This window comes from Scomber japonicus, chromosome 14 (assembly GCF_027409825.1).
Source record: "Scomber japonicus isolate fScoJap1 chromosome 14, fScoJap1.pri, whole genome shotgun sequence".
NCBI classification, from domain to species: domain Eukaryota; kingdom Metazoa; phylum Chordata; class Actinopteri; order Scombriformes; family Scombridae; genus Scomber; species Scomber japonicus.
Window position 1 is genome coordinate 11,567,300 of NC_070591.1, and position 13,966 is coordinate 11,581,265.

Here is a 13,966-nt window from a genome sequence, read left to right on the forward strand (position 1 = left end):
GCTGGAAATGTATATTTTAAAATCTTCTCTCTATATCTTTATCTTTTACCTTAATACCTTATCTTGTATCTTTTCCCCTCAGAGCTCTAACTCTGTACTTAGCAGAGTTTGGTTTGATCTTTTAATCTCAAGAAAGCACATTTTCAAAAACTGTGGAGCTGTTCTCTCAAATCAACTGAAACAAGATCTGCATGAACGTGATCAGAATCATCGTCACTGTCTAATTGATGGCCTCACCTAAATAAATGGCTCTGTCCGTCACCATGAACCTGTTGTAGTTTACTCCCTGGAGACTGCCATCCCGCTGCACTCTGGGGTTGAAGAACTTCTACACACACACACACACACACACACACACACACACACACACACACACACACACACACACACACACACACACACACACACACACACACACACACACACACACACACACACACACACACACACACACACACACATAGTGGATTGAACAATGATAAAGTCTATCTGCAGAGTTGAAAATAGTATGCAGTGGCCTTGTACTTACAGCTTCCAGTGAGCAGTCAGCCTGCTCCATACACAGACTCCTCAGGGACCAGATGAAGTTGAAAGTAAGTGGATGAGTCTTTTCCCAGCAACTTATCAGCAGACGGACTCGCACCTTCCTCAGAATGAGAGCCTCCCGGATAAGGCCGTCGATACGAGACCAGTACCTTGGCACACATACAGATACACACAAATGTGGGCACGCAGCCAGATGGCCACACACACATACACAGAGTTGAATCAAAGCAAGGCATTGTAGCTTTTGATGGTAAATTCATGTCAAATCACACAGAGGGAAATGTGATGTCCCAGAGCTAACCTGTCAGCGGTGCTGCTGACGAGGGGCAGGTAATCAATGATGGAGATATATATGAAATGGTTAGCCTCCTTGATGACCCTGGAAATGGCTTCCAGATCATTGCTACGATCTTTGGGGATGAAAACATCAGGGGAGGCCTGTCAACAGAGGAGGAAACATGGCAAACAATTAAGAAGTGATCTGCAGGGTAATGAGAGGATTATACAATTTATCGTCATCTGTGAAGAAGAATACATTAATTAATGAGAGCCAGTGTTGTGTAAACAGATGTTTAGTACTATAATTATGTTGACTCAGAGAGGAGTCATATGTAGAATTACCATCATGATTGTTAATACTATTATCATCACAACAGCCAACTCTGTTCATTATCATAATTGTTGTATTATATTGAATTTTAAGTTGTGTCAGCAGCAGAGAAGAAGAAATGTGTAGGACAGTGGTAGAGGATAATGAAAGTAAAATGTTTTAAAAAAAATAATAAAACACTGTATAATTCACAGCTATGTGGACTTTTGCTGTTGTTAGCCCACTAGCGATGCTGTCTGCTGCAGTTTTTGTTTACAATCTGACACACGCCATTTCCTGTAAGGTTTTAAGCAACTCCCTAGAGAAATGTTTGTACTCCTCTAAAATCATTGGCATGTTACCCTTGTATGTGATGGACGCACGAGGAAAACCCACACGATGAAAACATATGATGGGGTGACTGTACAAACGCTACACAGCCTAATAACTGTCACTTACAGAGACGTAGGCTTGAGCCTTGGTGCTGTTGAAAGTGAGATCCAGTGGTGCGTCCTTGTTGAAGAGGGCAAACAGGCGCTTGGACCAGAAAGAGGGAATGAAGTCTTTATACTGGAGCCCCCAGTAGAGACTGAACACCCTGTGGAGGTCCAAAGCCAAACAGCTGCAGTTGTACACCAACACACCCAGCTCCTTCCTCTGGAGAACAAACATACAGCAGCGGGGTCACTGACATGACCTCCATTACTTCACCATCAGCATGGACAACATTAACATTAACTTCCCTCCCAATATCATAAGTATTATTGTCAGAACTTTCACCATCAGCACTAGAAATAAGTCATGTTAGCCTGCGTGTGTTTTCCTCTTTCATTAATTTATACATTCCCATACAGTCTGCTCCAATTACAGGCCTTTGCCGATCTGTACTGTGACGGCAACAGCAGGGGATGAGAAGACACTACATTGGGTCCCTCTGTTCTCAATTTTCCTTCTTTGATATCTGGTGCATTTTCATTTCAAAAAGGAGCTTCTCAATTTCAGGTTTTCAGCTTGTAACCTCTAAATAGCTTTTTCTGTCTCTCTACACTCCGCATGTTCATTCTCCTCCTGCCCTGCAGTGTTTACATGAGCTAAATATTCCTTATAAAGCTTAGATGCCAGCTTAAGGTTGTATATGTGACAACGTTTTTTATCTCCCTCAAAACACACCAGTCTGCACTTCATAAAAGAATACAATCCAAGTTTTCACATATAAATTGTATACTTTCAAAATTAATATTATGATTTATAAAACAGCTTCCAAATAAGTTTTTTTGGGGGTGGAAGGCCTTGAGCATCTTGCAATTCATCTTTCAAGACAAGTCAAGTCAAGGACCTATGCATCTCTTGGTATCTAAAGATAGATGAGGCCACTTAGTAGATGGGTCTGCACATTAATGAAACATCCAAGGTATGCAGCTTTGAAGGAGGAGATGAAAGACAAGCTACTTTGTGTTTTGGAAGCCATCCCACCTTGCATGACTCCCTACTAAAACGCCCCCACCCACTCATTTCCCACATCTTTGAAAAAGACACTGACATGTGCAGTAACTGTATGTGTGTTAGTCTGAATAATGCAAACTTTAAGCCACCAGTGCACATCAATTTTGATGAACTATTCAAAGTAAATGGTTATAAGTAAAACTTACAAAGTCTAATAATTTAACTTGTGGTCATGATGCTAGTTGATTTCAAATTATGCAATTTAAAAAAAAAAGAAGAAGTATCTTTTCACTCACTTCAAATAAAATGCTGTATATTTTAGCCTAAGCCAGTAGAACGTTATCAAAGTACATCAGGGGATACAGAACTTACAGAAGCTCCTGTAAATCTGTAAAGCTGGATATAAAATGATAACAGATGGCTTAATTTGTACTTGCAACATGAGAGCCAAGCTACAGCCTCTGTTAATGTGTGAGTATGCATATGTTTAAATGTGTGTGAACATGATTGAGTGTGAAATATGAGTATGTCTGTGTGCTGTGATGTGTGGTGGTTTTCAGATACTGTGGCCAGAGATCTCCAGTCCATGCTGGCACTGCCGATGTAGAAGTGTCTCCGGTCGACCACCCAGAAAGAGGAGAGGAGGTGACCTTTGGTCAGCGCTGTCATATTCACATAGTGAACCTCGGCATCTAGAAATAGTGAGCGAAAGAGCAGAGACATCTATCAAAAAACAGACAAAAAGCAGGGGGAAGAAGAAAGACAAAAACAAAAGAATGTGCATGCATGTTAAGGAAAACAACAATGAGCCATCAGAACAAACAGATACAGGAACATAAAATAAAATGCAAAGCAAATTATGCAGGAGATTTAAAGAACTGAACAGGACAAAGAGACAGACTAAACAGACAGAGCTAAGCTGCAGCATTTTTGAACACAGACAGATACGCAGAATGTTTAATATAGTGAGAGGGAGAGCTGACTGTGTCTGGCGAGCATCTTGAGCTCAGTCGAGTCGAACACCCCGCTGGAGATCTTCAGCTGGATTCCTTTTGCTTTGAGCCCCTGCAGCCTGGACAGCAGAGCCTTGCCCTGAGAGAAACACATCCACAAACCACTGCTGTCACATTAAATCCCTAAGTATTAATATTGTGGCACAATCAACATTTAAATTTAGATTAGACAGCTTAATTAATCCCCAATGTCCCCAAAATCATTTACAATAAACAAGAAGTAAATGACACAATTAAAGCTATTTTTTAGACAAAATTATTAGACAATCAATCGGTTATGTGTTATTTTCTTGTTTGGATTAGGTGACACTTTTCTTTCTTCAGTTATGATCACTACCTCTGCTCATACTTGTGCTGTATATTAAGAGCAACACATAATAAATATCAACTATATAACTTAATCACTATAATATCAAACACTAAACATGTTATGGTATATCAAATTACAATGAATATAATCTATGTGCAGATATCACACATATATTATGTGGAGGTAAATATTTCAGAAAATACACTGAAGATGTCCATCATTCATTGATTACTCTTAAATGTACAATTGATTTGATGCAACTCAGGAGAAGTATTAGAGAAGGATTTCTAAGCTTTTAGACACCTAAGATGTGAATTTGAATAATATCCACAAGATGATTATCATCTCACTCATTTTACACCAAACCTGTCAGAGGGGATTCAGTTGGCATTGGCAAATGTTTTGTTTCATAACATGTAGAGCTTTAGAGTTATAGCTATTATAATTTACAAAAGTTTGAATAACGGAGCATTACACAGAATTTACACATCAAGTTCACTTTCCTTATCACAGAGAGTACCATTCAGACACTTGAAACGTGTTATGGATGGGTAATCAATAAGAGAGAACAAGACGATACTGTAAATGAGTAAATGAGTCTGACACTGACAGCAGCCTCACTGTTCCCATAGTTAGTGAAGAAGAGACAGACTTTTCTTATAACTGAGGAGTTACTGCGCAAGACCTTGAATCATAATGTTGCCGGTTCCAACCTCTCTGACTTTTAGTGTGCTCCTGTTTTCTGTTGGCCTCACAGCAAAAGCAAAAAATGCCCAAGAACATTACCTTTTAAAGGAAGCATAATCGTATAATCCTTATGTGTCTTTGATTAAGCAAAATGTAATTGATATTCACACAAATAGACACGCACTGCACAAGTCAAAGTGCACCCAACCCTTTACAGTATGCCACAACAATCCAGCCTTCCTCGCATCCCTCCAGATGAGTTGTCTTTTTTGGCAACTATTTACAGAGAGATTGCTGCAGGCTGAAAGGCCATTAGTGCTTCTCTGGCCTGAGGCCTCTGAAAGAGCTATTAGTTTCCAATCAACAGCCTCAGGCTCTGATTAGTCCTGACATACTTTATTGTGTGTGTGTGTGTGTGTGTGTGTGTGTGTGTGTGTGTGTGTGTGTGTGTGTGTGTGTGTGTGTGTGTGTGTGTGTGTGTGTGTGTGCATGTCTTGGTCAGGCAATTGTCAATAACACACATGCAGTTCAAATCCAAAATGAATAGCTTGCTTCAAGCACCCTGAAAAAAGCTCTGGTATTTTACTCTGGCAATAATTTGTGGCTGTTTTCATGCTGTTACAATATATTTGGCCCACTTTTACTTTATAGTCTGACTAGACTGAAGCAGAAAACCCATCTCCTCTTGAATGATCTTCAAAACATCAGATGTGGTAACCTTCTCAATGATGTAGGGTTGTGGATAAAATCAAATTAAGAGTTACTGAGAGAAATACTGGACAGCAATTAAAAAATTCACTTCACATTTGTTATTATCATTGGTGGAAAAGAACTAAATACATTTACACAAGTACTGTACTCAAGTTCAATTTTGAGGTATTTAACATGAATATTTACATTTTTATGCTACTACTCTACATTGTCAGAGAGAGATATTGTTCTTTTTACTCCAGCTAGTTACTTAGATTATAATTTTACCTACTTGGTTGTTAGCAGTTTCATGGCTAAACTTCACAGGTGGTTCCATTGATCACTGAAGAGGTAAAACTATACAATATCTCAGAAAAAAAGCAAAGATTAAAGGAAAACAAATTTGTGTAGCAGAATTCCTTCCCCATTAATCATCTTTAGATCTCTGAGATTGATCTTGACCCACTGGAGGGACCATAGGAAAAAAACTACCGTACAAACTGTCATACAGTAGTTAAAAGTAGCTACACCTTAACCACCAATTCACTATATAATAATAATGGCATTTATATAATAATAAATCAGTCACAGGGCCATTTTATGCAGGAACAAGTACTCATAATTTTTATAATTGAATGGCATTTTGCTGATAATACTTCTTATATGTAAATAGGTAATAGTTTATGTATAATGGAGTGTTTTACATGGTTGTATTGGTAATTGTACTTTTACTTTAGTAAAGGATCTGAGTTGTCCTACCACTGACAGAGAGAAAGCAAAATGTAAAACAGACACGAATCCTACTTAGACACCACAACTTTTGTAGAACGAAGTCTCTGTAGGCTTGCTCTGGTTTTACCTGTCTGGCTGCAGGCTGAAAACTGGATTCATAATCTGATGAGTTGAGGAGCCACAGCGGGGAAACTATCTCCACAACACGGATAGCTCGGTCCAGTAAGTTGTACAACCCCGCTGAGAGGGGCATGTGGGATGTACCATTTTCTAAGAAGGAGATGTCTTCTGGGATGTTTTCCACCAGCACAACTCTGTAGAAAATAATAAAAGAAACGTTCAATGAAGAAGAAAGATAATGGTACAAGAGAGAAAAAATGACCTGCATTAAAAAGGCTGCAAAAAACAAGAAAAGGCTAAACCAAAGAGAGCTGCTAGTGGAAAAATGTAGTGGAAATTAATGTGAAGTTCATGGTCTTTCACAAAGCAATTATCAGTTTGCATTAGTGGCAGAATTATTACGAGCTTGGAGGCCACTGTAACGAGTTTATATTCCTTCTTTCCACTCCTTGACCACTTCTTACCCTCTCTCTTGATTGTTAGCCTAATGAGAGAAAACACATTTTCTAGATAACACATGCCCTTATATTCCATCAAGTGTCATTAAATCTTGTACAGGTTGCCTGTGGCAGGTGCTGAGAATAATTGAAGGTTGATGTGCATGCTGTCAGCAATGTAGATTCAATTATATCTAGTCAGGGAAAATGAACTCTCGTTGGTTTCTCATATACACTACTAGATATTTTATCACATGGTGCATTTTATTGTAATCATCAGCAGTCTGGCCAGTATCATAAGCATATACTAAGGCAATACAAATCCACTGTTTGCAGATTCAGTGGATTGCATGAAGTATGGAATATCCAAGCTGAGTGCTATATGATTGGGAAGATGTTCTTAGTGATAGCTGTTTTGCACTTTAATGTTTTGTATATATCACTGAATACTGTATATCACTGCACTTTCTACTGAGATGTAAACTCCAGTTATGGTCTCAGCTCTGCTTAATGTATCCCCAGTTCCTGTTTTACCCCAAAAGGATGCCTGAAAATGACTGGGACATTAGCAACGAAGTCATGAGATTGAATTAGGCAGCCCTAGATCTGCAGCCACACAGAACCAAGCTATTATCAAGCTCCAGCGCTCACCACATTTTCTGTGTCTGGCCTGGACATCGATTTTTGCCAATTGGATTTTAGGAGAGAAATATAAAGGGGAGAGTGGGGAGATTTAGCGAGGGTGATATAAATTCTGCTGCACCTCTGTGGTTGACTATGTCTCTGGAAACAACAAGCGGACACACTCTCCTGCCCAAGGATTTATGCAAGCTAATGTGATGGGATGAATTTGAGTGTGAGATCTTAAGGATATATATAATATACTGCAGATTGGTTTGGTGGTTCAGTACATAGAGCATCAACTTAAGATAAGATCGACTTTATTGATGTCACACAAGGAAAGTCTAGTGTCAGAATAGCAGATGAACAAGGACAGATGCAGAGACAAGTAATTAAAAAACCCCAAAAGCTACAATGCTATATATATCTATAATAAACAAATAAAGCATAAAAATAAATATGAAGGTACTTGATACAGAATGTGCAGTGAATCAGTGAAGCAGAGGATGTAAAAACAAGATTACATGCACATTAGCTCTGAAGCATGCACACTGGCATCAGCCTTACAAGGAACTTCTCTCCAGAGACTGAAATTATGATTGCTTTTATTAGTCTTTGGAGGTATTTCTAAACAAACTATATATAAACTATATATAACCATATTCTTCAAGGTGAAGGAGCATGTCTCATTGACGTTTTTTAAGAGTTTTTGGACAACAACTGAGGTCATACGGCACAGAGGGGTACAATATATCAGGCTTTGGATACACACACTTGTCAGTAGGATCGGTTTGGCTCTGTGTATGAGATCCTCTGACACAGGATAAATATACTAAATTACAAGTCATATCCCTTAACTTTTATTTCTTTGGAATGTAGAGGGATACATTTTAATGTCAATGTCTGGCTGTAAAACTCAGCAGAGTGGACACCCTGTTGAGGGCTCTGTAATACCAAACAGATTTTAGCACTCAGACCAGTCGGAGCACAGGGTCATCCAAAGTGTCATAGCTTGGAGTCCAGTGAGTGCTTCTCTCAAGGTCATACTGCTAAGAGCATGTGCTGCAAATGATAATATACCGGCATCACATTGTGAGGCTGGTTGCCAACTCGCTGTTTGAAAATGTATTCCTGGCTAAAGCAAACTTAAGTCAGGTTTTGGAAACTGGCCAACAGTCAAGCTGTAGGACTGACCCCTTTTGTGATGATAACATGCTGATTTCATCTCATGGAAATGACTCAATATGTTTAGTGAAGATGACTTTGAAAGAATCGCAAGTGAAGCTGCTGAGGGTTTTATTTCTGTGGATATTATTTTATGTGTCAGTGACTGAGGCCTTAACAGTGAGAGTAAGTGAAATAAAATAGGAGTGTAAAGAAGCACAAAGAAACCAATACTGCATGCTGTGATAAAAAAATGATAAAGAAGATTATCATTTATCACACAGTGTAGAGTATCCATTGTTTTGATAGGACAGCAAAAACTAGGACAGCTACAGTAAACATGAGGAAAAACAAGGACACAGATTAAAGAGGAGCAGATGTAATCTCATTTTGACAGAAGTCATTTCATTCCACTCTAAAAAGGTACTCAGACATGATTAATGGTGAGAAGTATGAGTAGCTCAAACAGCCAGGCAGGTTTTTGTATTGAAAGTGGAGAAAGCAGAGAGATAGTGGTTGTTTCTGCCTGCTAGGGATTCATCGATTTATGTAGTCTGGGGTGTCCACTGCTGGTCCCCTCCATTGTAACCCATCTGCGCACTCATGGGTGTGATTCAGCCCTGGCTGCCAATAAGTAAGTGGTGTCAACTTAATGGTGTGTGTGTGTGCATGAGACAGCGTGTGTGTGAGTTTGAATGTAAATCCCCTTTAGTTTCTGAATGACAATAGGTTCGTGAGCAAAGCTGAATCACACAAATGTATTCTCTTTAAAATAATGAACTCTCTAACCTGATGTTTTATCCTAAAAAAGGTTAAACATGGAATGAGATATTTCACACCGTTACAGAGCTGTCAGTGCTAAACAATCAGTAACCAGCCTATAAAAATCACTACAGCATGTTAGAATTGCTGTAGCACTTAAAGTAATAGCATTGGATCATATTGAGAATCACACTGTGCCAGAGTCAGCTCTTGACATCTAATATAAATTATCCACCCTCTCATGAGCTGCCCTGGGTTCTGGTTGTACAGCAGTGAGGACATTAATACGGGTTTTACAGGAGCTGCTGCTGTTTCTGCTCACTGCATCCTGCCCTTAAAGGTAGATGTTAAATGTTAAAGGTAGACGCCACTGTTGGGTCTAACCAGATGACCACATGTTTCGAGACTCTTACAAAGGGAGTCCTTAAGAAACTCAACTCCCCACAATCCTTGTTTGTTCGCACCCAGGTGTGAATTCCCCCATGAACACAGGACAACAAACCAGAGCTCCCCCTCTCTTCTTTCTCTCTTTTCCTCCATTCCTGCTTCTCAGAGTCGCAGGAATTGCTCCTCTTTCTCCAGCTGCTGCTGTAAGAGCAGCTGCTACTCAGCTCTCTGTACCCACATGTGGTGACGACAAAGGGACAATCAGTGGGCGCCCCAGAAACCTGAACTTTGATATACACGACTGAACATCAACTTCACCACAAAACTGGTATCATTCAGTTTTGGAGACAAACTCCTCTCAGCCTGTCTTCACCAGCTAAGAAACAGCACTCAAAGCGACACTTTAGGTCCATGGACTTGGTACCATACTGGGCACAGCATAGAAGAGCACTTGGCTAAAGTACAGGACTGTTTAGTTAAATCAGTGTACAGATATTGATTTGATTTAAGATTGTTCTTTGAGAGCTGTTGTTATGATGTCTGTTTATAGTTAGCTATTGTATAACCACACGGCTAAGTTGATGTTAGTATGCTCCACAGATGTTACTTCCCCCCCAAACACACACACACACACACACACATAGAGGGAGACATCATCATCTGTGCATATGCCTAGTTAGATTTCTTGTGTGTTTTACTTTTTAGTTCATTTTAGCTAAATAAAAGCTTTGGGACATATATGTTGTCTGTTTAATTTTACACAAGAATAAGTTTTGCCAATCTCTGTTCTGCAAAGAACTCCAAAATCCTTCAACCATTACTAGTTATTAATATGGTAATTTGGTTATAGTTTTTAAGTTATAATTATTAACCTGAGTTCCAAATTGATAGGTATATTTAATGAGACTGAACCAATTGGCTATTTTTTCCCTGTTATCCAGGGTTAATAATACTCAAGTTATGGTCTCAGCTCTGCTTAATGTTCCTGTTTTACCCCAAAAGGATGCCTGAAAATGACTGGGGCATTAGCAACGAAGTCATGAGATTGAATTAGGCAGCTCTAGATCTGCAGCCACACAGAACCAAGCTATTATCAAGCTAATTGGCTAAAGTTAATAATTATAATTATATAATAATAATTCATAATTATATTTGATAATCATTCATTATTGCTTATAGCCAAACCTGTAATGAAGCCCCAATACTACTGTCACGGTAAACACACTTTCCACTCATGCTAAATTGCCTGAATACTACTAACGCTACAACACACATACAGTAGTGTTTCCTAGCAACCTGATTCATACATTATAAATCTTAACCCGCTCAGACATTTCTTAAGTCTTAATGGGGCAACCTGTTTTACTTAAGTTTAGTTTAGGTTCACTACTTTAAAACTAGCTAGTAAGGATATGCTATTTGAAGGCTGTTCCATGGTGCTGTTTATTCAGATGCTTAAACATTTGCAATTTTACAATTCATGTAAAAATCATATTTATTTGGAAATCTGTAAGATGCTTGTGCCACTGATACAGTATACATAATACTGAGCAAGACCTTCTTTCCTTTAATCCCTATAATAGACCTGTTAGACATTACTGTGCAGAGCTGTCTAACTTTATCACCACCATCATCCATATCACACAATACTATTTAAATCTGTTTCATGTCTGTTCAACAAAACATGACAAGTTGAAGGAACTACTCAGTTTCAATTACGGATATAAGGAAGTAACATTTGCACTCAAAAGTGGATTGAAATGTTGTTTTCTGAAGCAGCAGACTGTAAATGTGCTAAAAGCTTGATTTCCAAGCATGGTTTCGCCCTTCTACAATTCAGCTAGATCAATAGTAACCTGCTTATCAGCTGTCTGACACCAGGCAATTACACATGTACATTATGGATACATCAAGCTGGCAGATCAGATGAGATGGTAAGCTACTCCCAGTTTGCTCCAACAATCAAGCAATACACACACTGTTGTGAGAGAAATCATTTACTGCAAGCAATTACATTTTGAAAATCAGTCTGATCTATTTAAATAATTTACTTAGTCTAAGTAATAGTCTTAGTTATTAGATCATTTTCGAGGCGTGAACACTTTGATTCAGAAATTACATTAGCTGAAATTAGTTTATGCTACCTACATTTCCTTCCTGATGAATTACAAGTACCTTTAGCAATCAAAGTGAGCACGAACAAGCCTCAGTGCACCTCATTATAAATGTGTCAGTCTCATAATAATATATCACCTTACCAGTTTTGCACAGAAACTTGCTTTGAGCAAAATACTTTATAAAATCATTAATTATGTCAAACTTTCACATCTCATAGGCCTTAAAAATGATGCATGTCTCAGTAGAGCTTCATTATTCAGTCCTTCTCTCAGGAATATGGGATATAAATAACAGTGCATGCTTGGAAATCTGACAGCTCACATTTCTGAAATTTGTTTGGAGTTAAGTCTTGAACTGACAAGTCCTCCCTTCTATCACAGACAGCAAGCCAATATCAGCTGATGAATATATTCATTTTCTCACTCATTTCTAACCCAGAGTCTACCCTGTTATCCTCTTTTTTTCACCCTCCATCTGGTTCACCCTCACTTCCAATTATCCTTCCCTCCAGCCTTGTATTTATATCTCATTTTACTCCCAAGATTAAGGGGTCCTTCAGAGAAGAAGAGGAGTCAAATTTAGCTTTACAAGGCTTAAGTGGGAGAAAGGGTTGCCCGGTGGAGTTCTCTGAATGGTTGATAAATGGCTGATTTGGAGAAGGAGAGAGCCGATGGACACAGACATGAAGAAAGAGAAAGATAGAGAGAGACAGGGGGAAGTAATTCAAGGCTGAATGGGAAATTGGATGATAAGAGTTTAATGGAGGGGAACCAGTAAGAAGTTGAGAGTAGGTGTATACAGAGTACAGGACTGCTGTATCAGCCAAATGAATGCTGATCAGCCACTTTCACTCTGGACCACCAAGGCATACTGCAGTGGTTTTCAGCCTTTGTGTCTGAGGATCCAGAAAGTATATTATTTTATTCTTTAAACTTCAACAAACTGCAGAATTTTGCTAAAGTTAAATGTAACTTTAAGAACAGCCTAGCAATCATTTCAATTCACTGGGAGAGGCTTCATCTGATATCAGTCTGCTAGTTACATTTGATTCCACAATTAACAGGGACAACTTTGCAGTAATGCAGAACTGTTATTGGTGCTACTCTCCCTGTATATTTTCTTTCACATTGCCACATTACAGTATATATATACAAATGTGAGCATTGCTTGGAGCTCTGCAGCCTCACTGCTGCAGTTTAGATAACACAGAGGTGCTTTGCTACATATGTAATCAACAGATTTACTTATTCAGCACCTTGCAGTGCTAAGCCTCTGACAGCTGCTAGATGCTGGAACCAAAAAATCCCTTGCTACAATTGACTCCCATTCAAAGAATGTCAATTTCTCTCAAGAAATACTAAGTCAATGTTTTTTTCAACAAGTCATTATGGTCTCAATCATTACAGTAAAAGTGCTGATGGTCATTTTGGAAATTATTGCTCTGTGAATAAGATTTGAAAATTTACCGTAGCCAAGCTTTGATTTCTGCCATGTGGGCATTCGTTGACAATTGCTCTCCCCAGCTCTTCCCAGAAAGCTATTGTTCACTTCAATCCAAAGTAGCAGGGTATGTTTCCTGAGCATGAAAGACAACACCCCACATTGCGACCATAAACAGCAACTGAATCCAAAGCAAACTAATGACTGGCATCACATGATTAAAGGAAGATGAAAAAGAGAAGAGAAATATTTCCATATAATTTTTTCCCCCTGACTTTCTTCTCAACAAAGAGAAGAGAATAAAAATCATGCTTTGGTTGAACAGCTGATGTCCATAGGAAGGCCATAACTTGTGATGAAGAGTGACAAAACAGAGAGTTTGGGAACCAGTGACATTGAACTTTGTTTTTGTGGTTTCGCACTTCTCACCTGCAGTTCCTGCTGCAGTTCTCCTCTGTGATCCCGTCCTCGTCTTCGCCCCAAACGTCCACAGCTGAAAAAATCAAAGCCACCAGTACGGCGAAGCAGCACACCAAGGCAAAGATCACAATGCACTTCTGCTGAGACTGCAAAAGAGAGAAGGAAAACAGAATTGATCTCTAAGGTGTATTTTCAAGTCTTCAACCCTATACTGTAAAAACAAGGCCAAAGTGCCCCAACCTTGGCTCCCATTAGTCGACTGCCCCAGCTGACATGCCTCCTGATTTAATGCACAGCTCAGCAGGTCATAACATAATATAGAGAGGAATTAAATGCAAACATATAGAAGCTCTGTGTACTGTATGACCTCACAAGTTCAAGCTTTCATATAAATAACATGAGCCTGGAATGAGGAGAAGAAAGGAAAAAGGGAAGAAGGAGAAAGTAGAAAGCAAAGACAGAACGAGATGGTGACAGAAAACAGAAC

The 13,966-nt window shown here is 39.0% G+C and overlaps 1 protein-coding gene across 1 annotated transcript in view; it reads right to left on the reverse strand.

Annotated features, from left to right (window-relative positions):
* The window catches only part of LOC128372627 (inactive phospholipase D5-like), a 60,422-nt gene that overhangs the window by 1,601 nt on the left and 44,855 nt on the right, over nt 1-13,966 (reverse strand). The window contains exons 2-9 of the mRNA XM_053332737.1: nt 13,489-13,625; nt 6,138-6,324; nt 3,562-3,670; nt 3,143-3,270; nt 1,595-1,792; nt 848-984; nt 530-695; nt 238-328 (exon numbers count right to left, since the gene is read on the reverse strand). Coding sequence (XP_053188712.1) covers nt 238-328; nt 530-695; nt 848-984; nt 1,595-1,792; nt 3,143-3,270; nt 3,562-3,670; nt 6,138-6,324; nt 13,489-13,625 — 1,153 coding nt within the window. The remainder of the gene's footprint in view (nt 1-237; nt 329-529; nt 696-847; nt 985-1,594; nt 1,793-3,142; nt 3,271-3,561; nt 3,671-6,137; nt 6,325-13,488; nt 13,626-13,966) is intronic.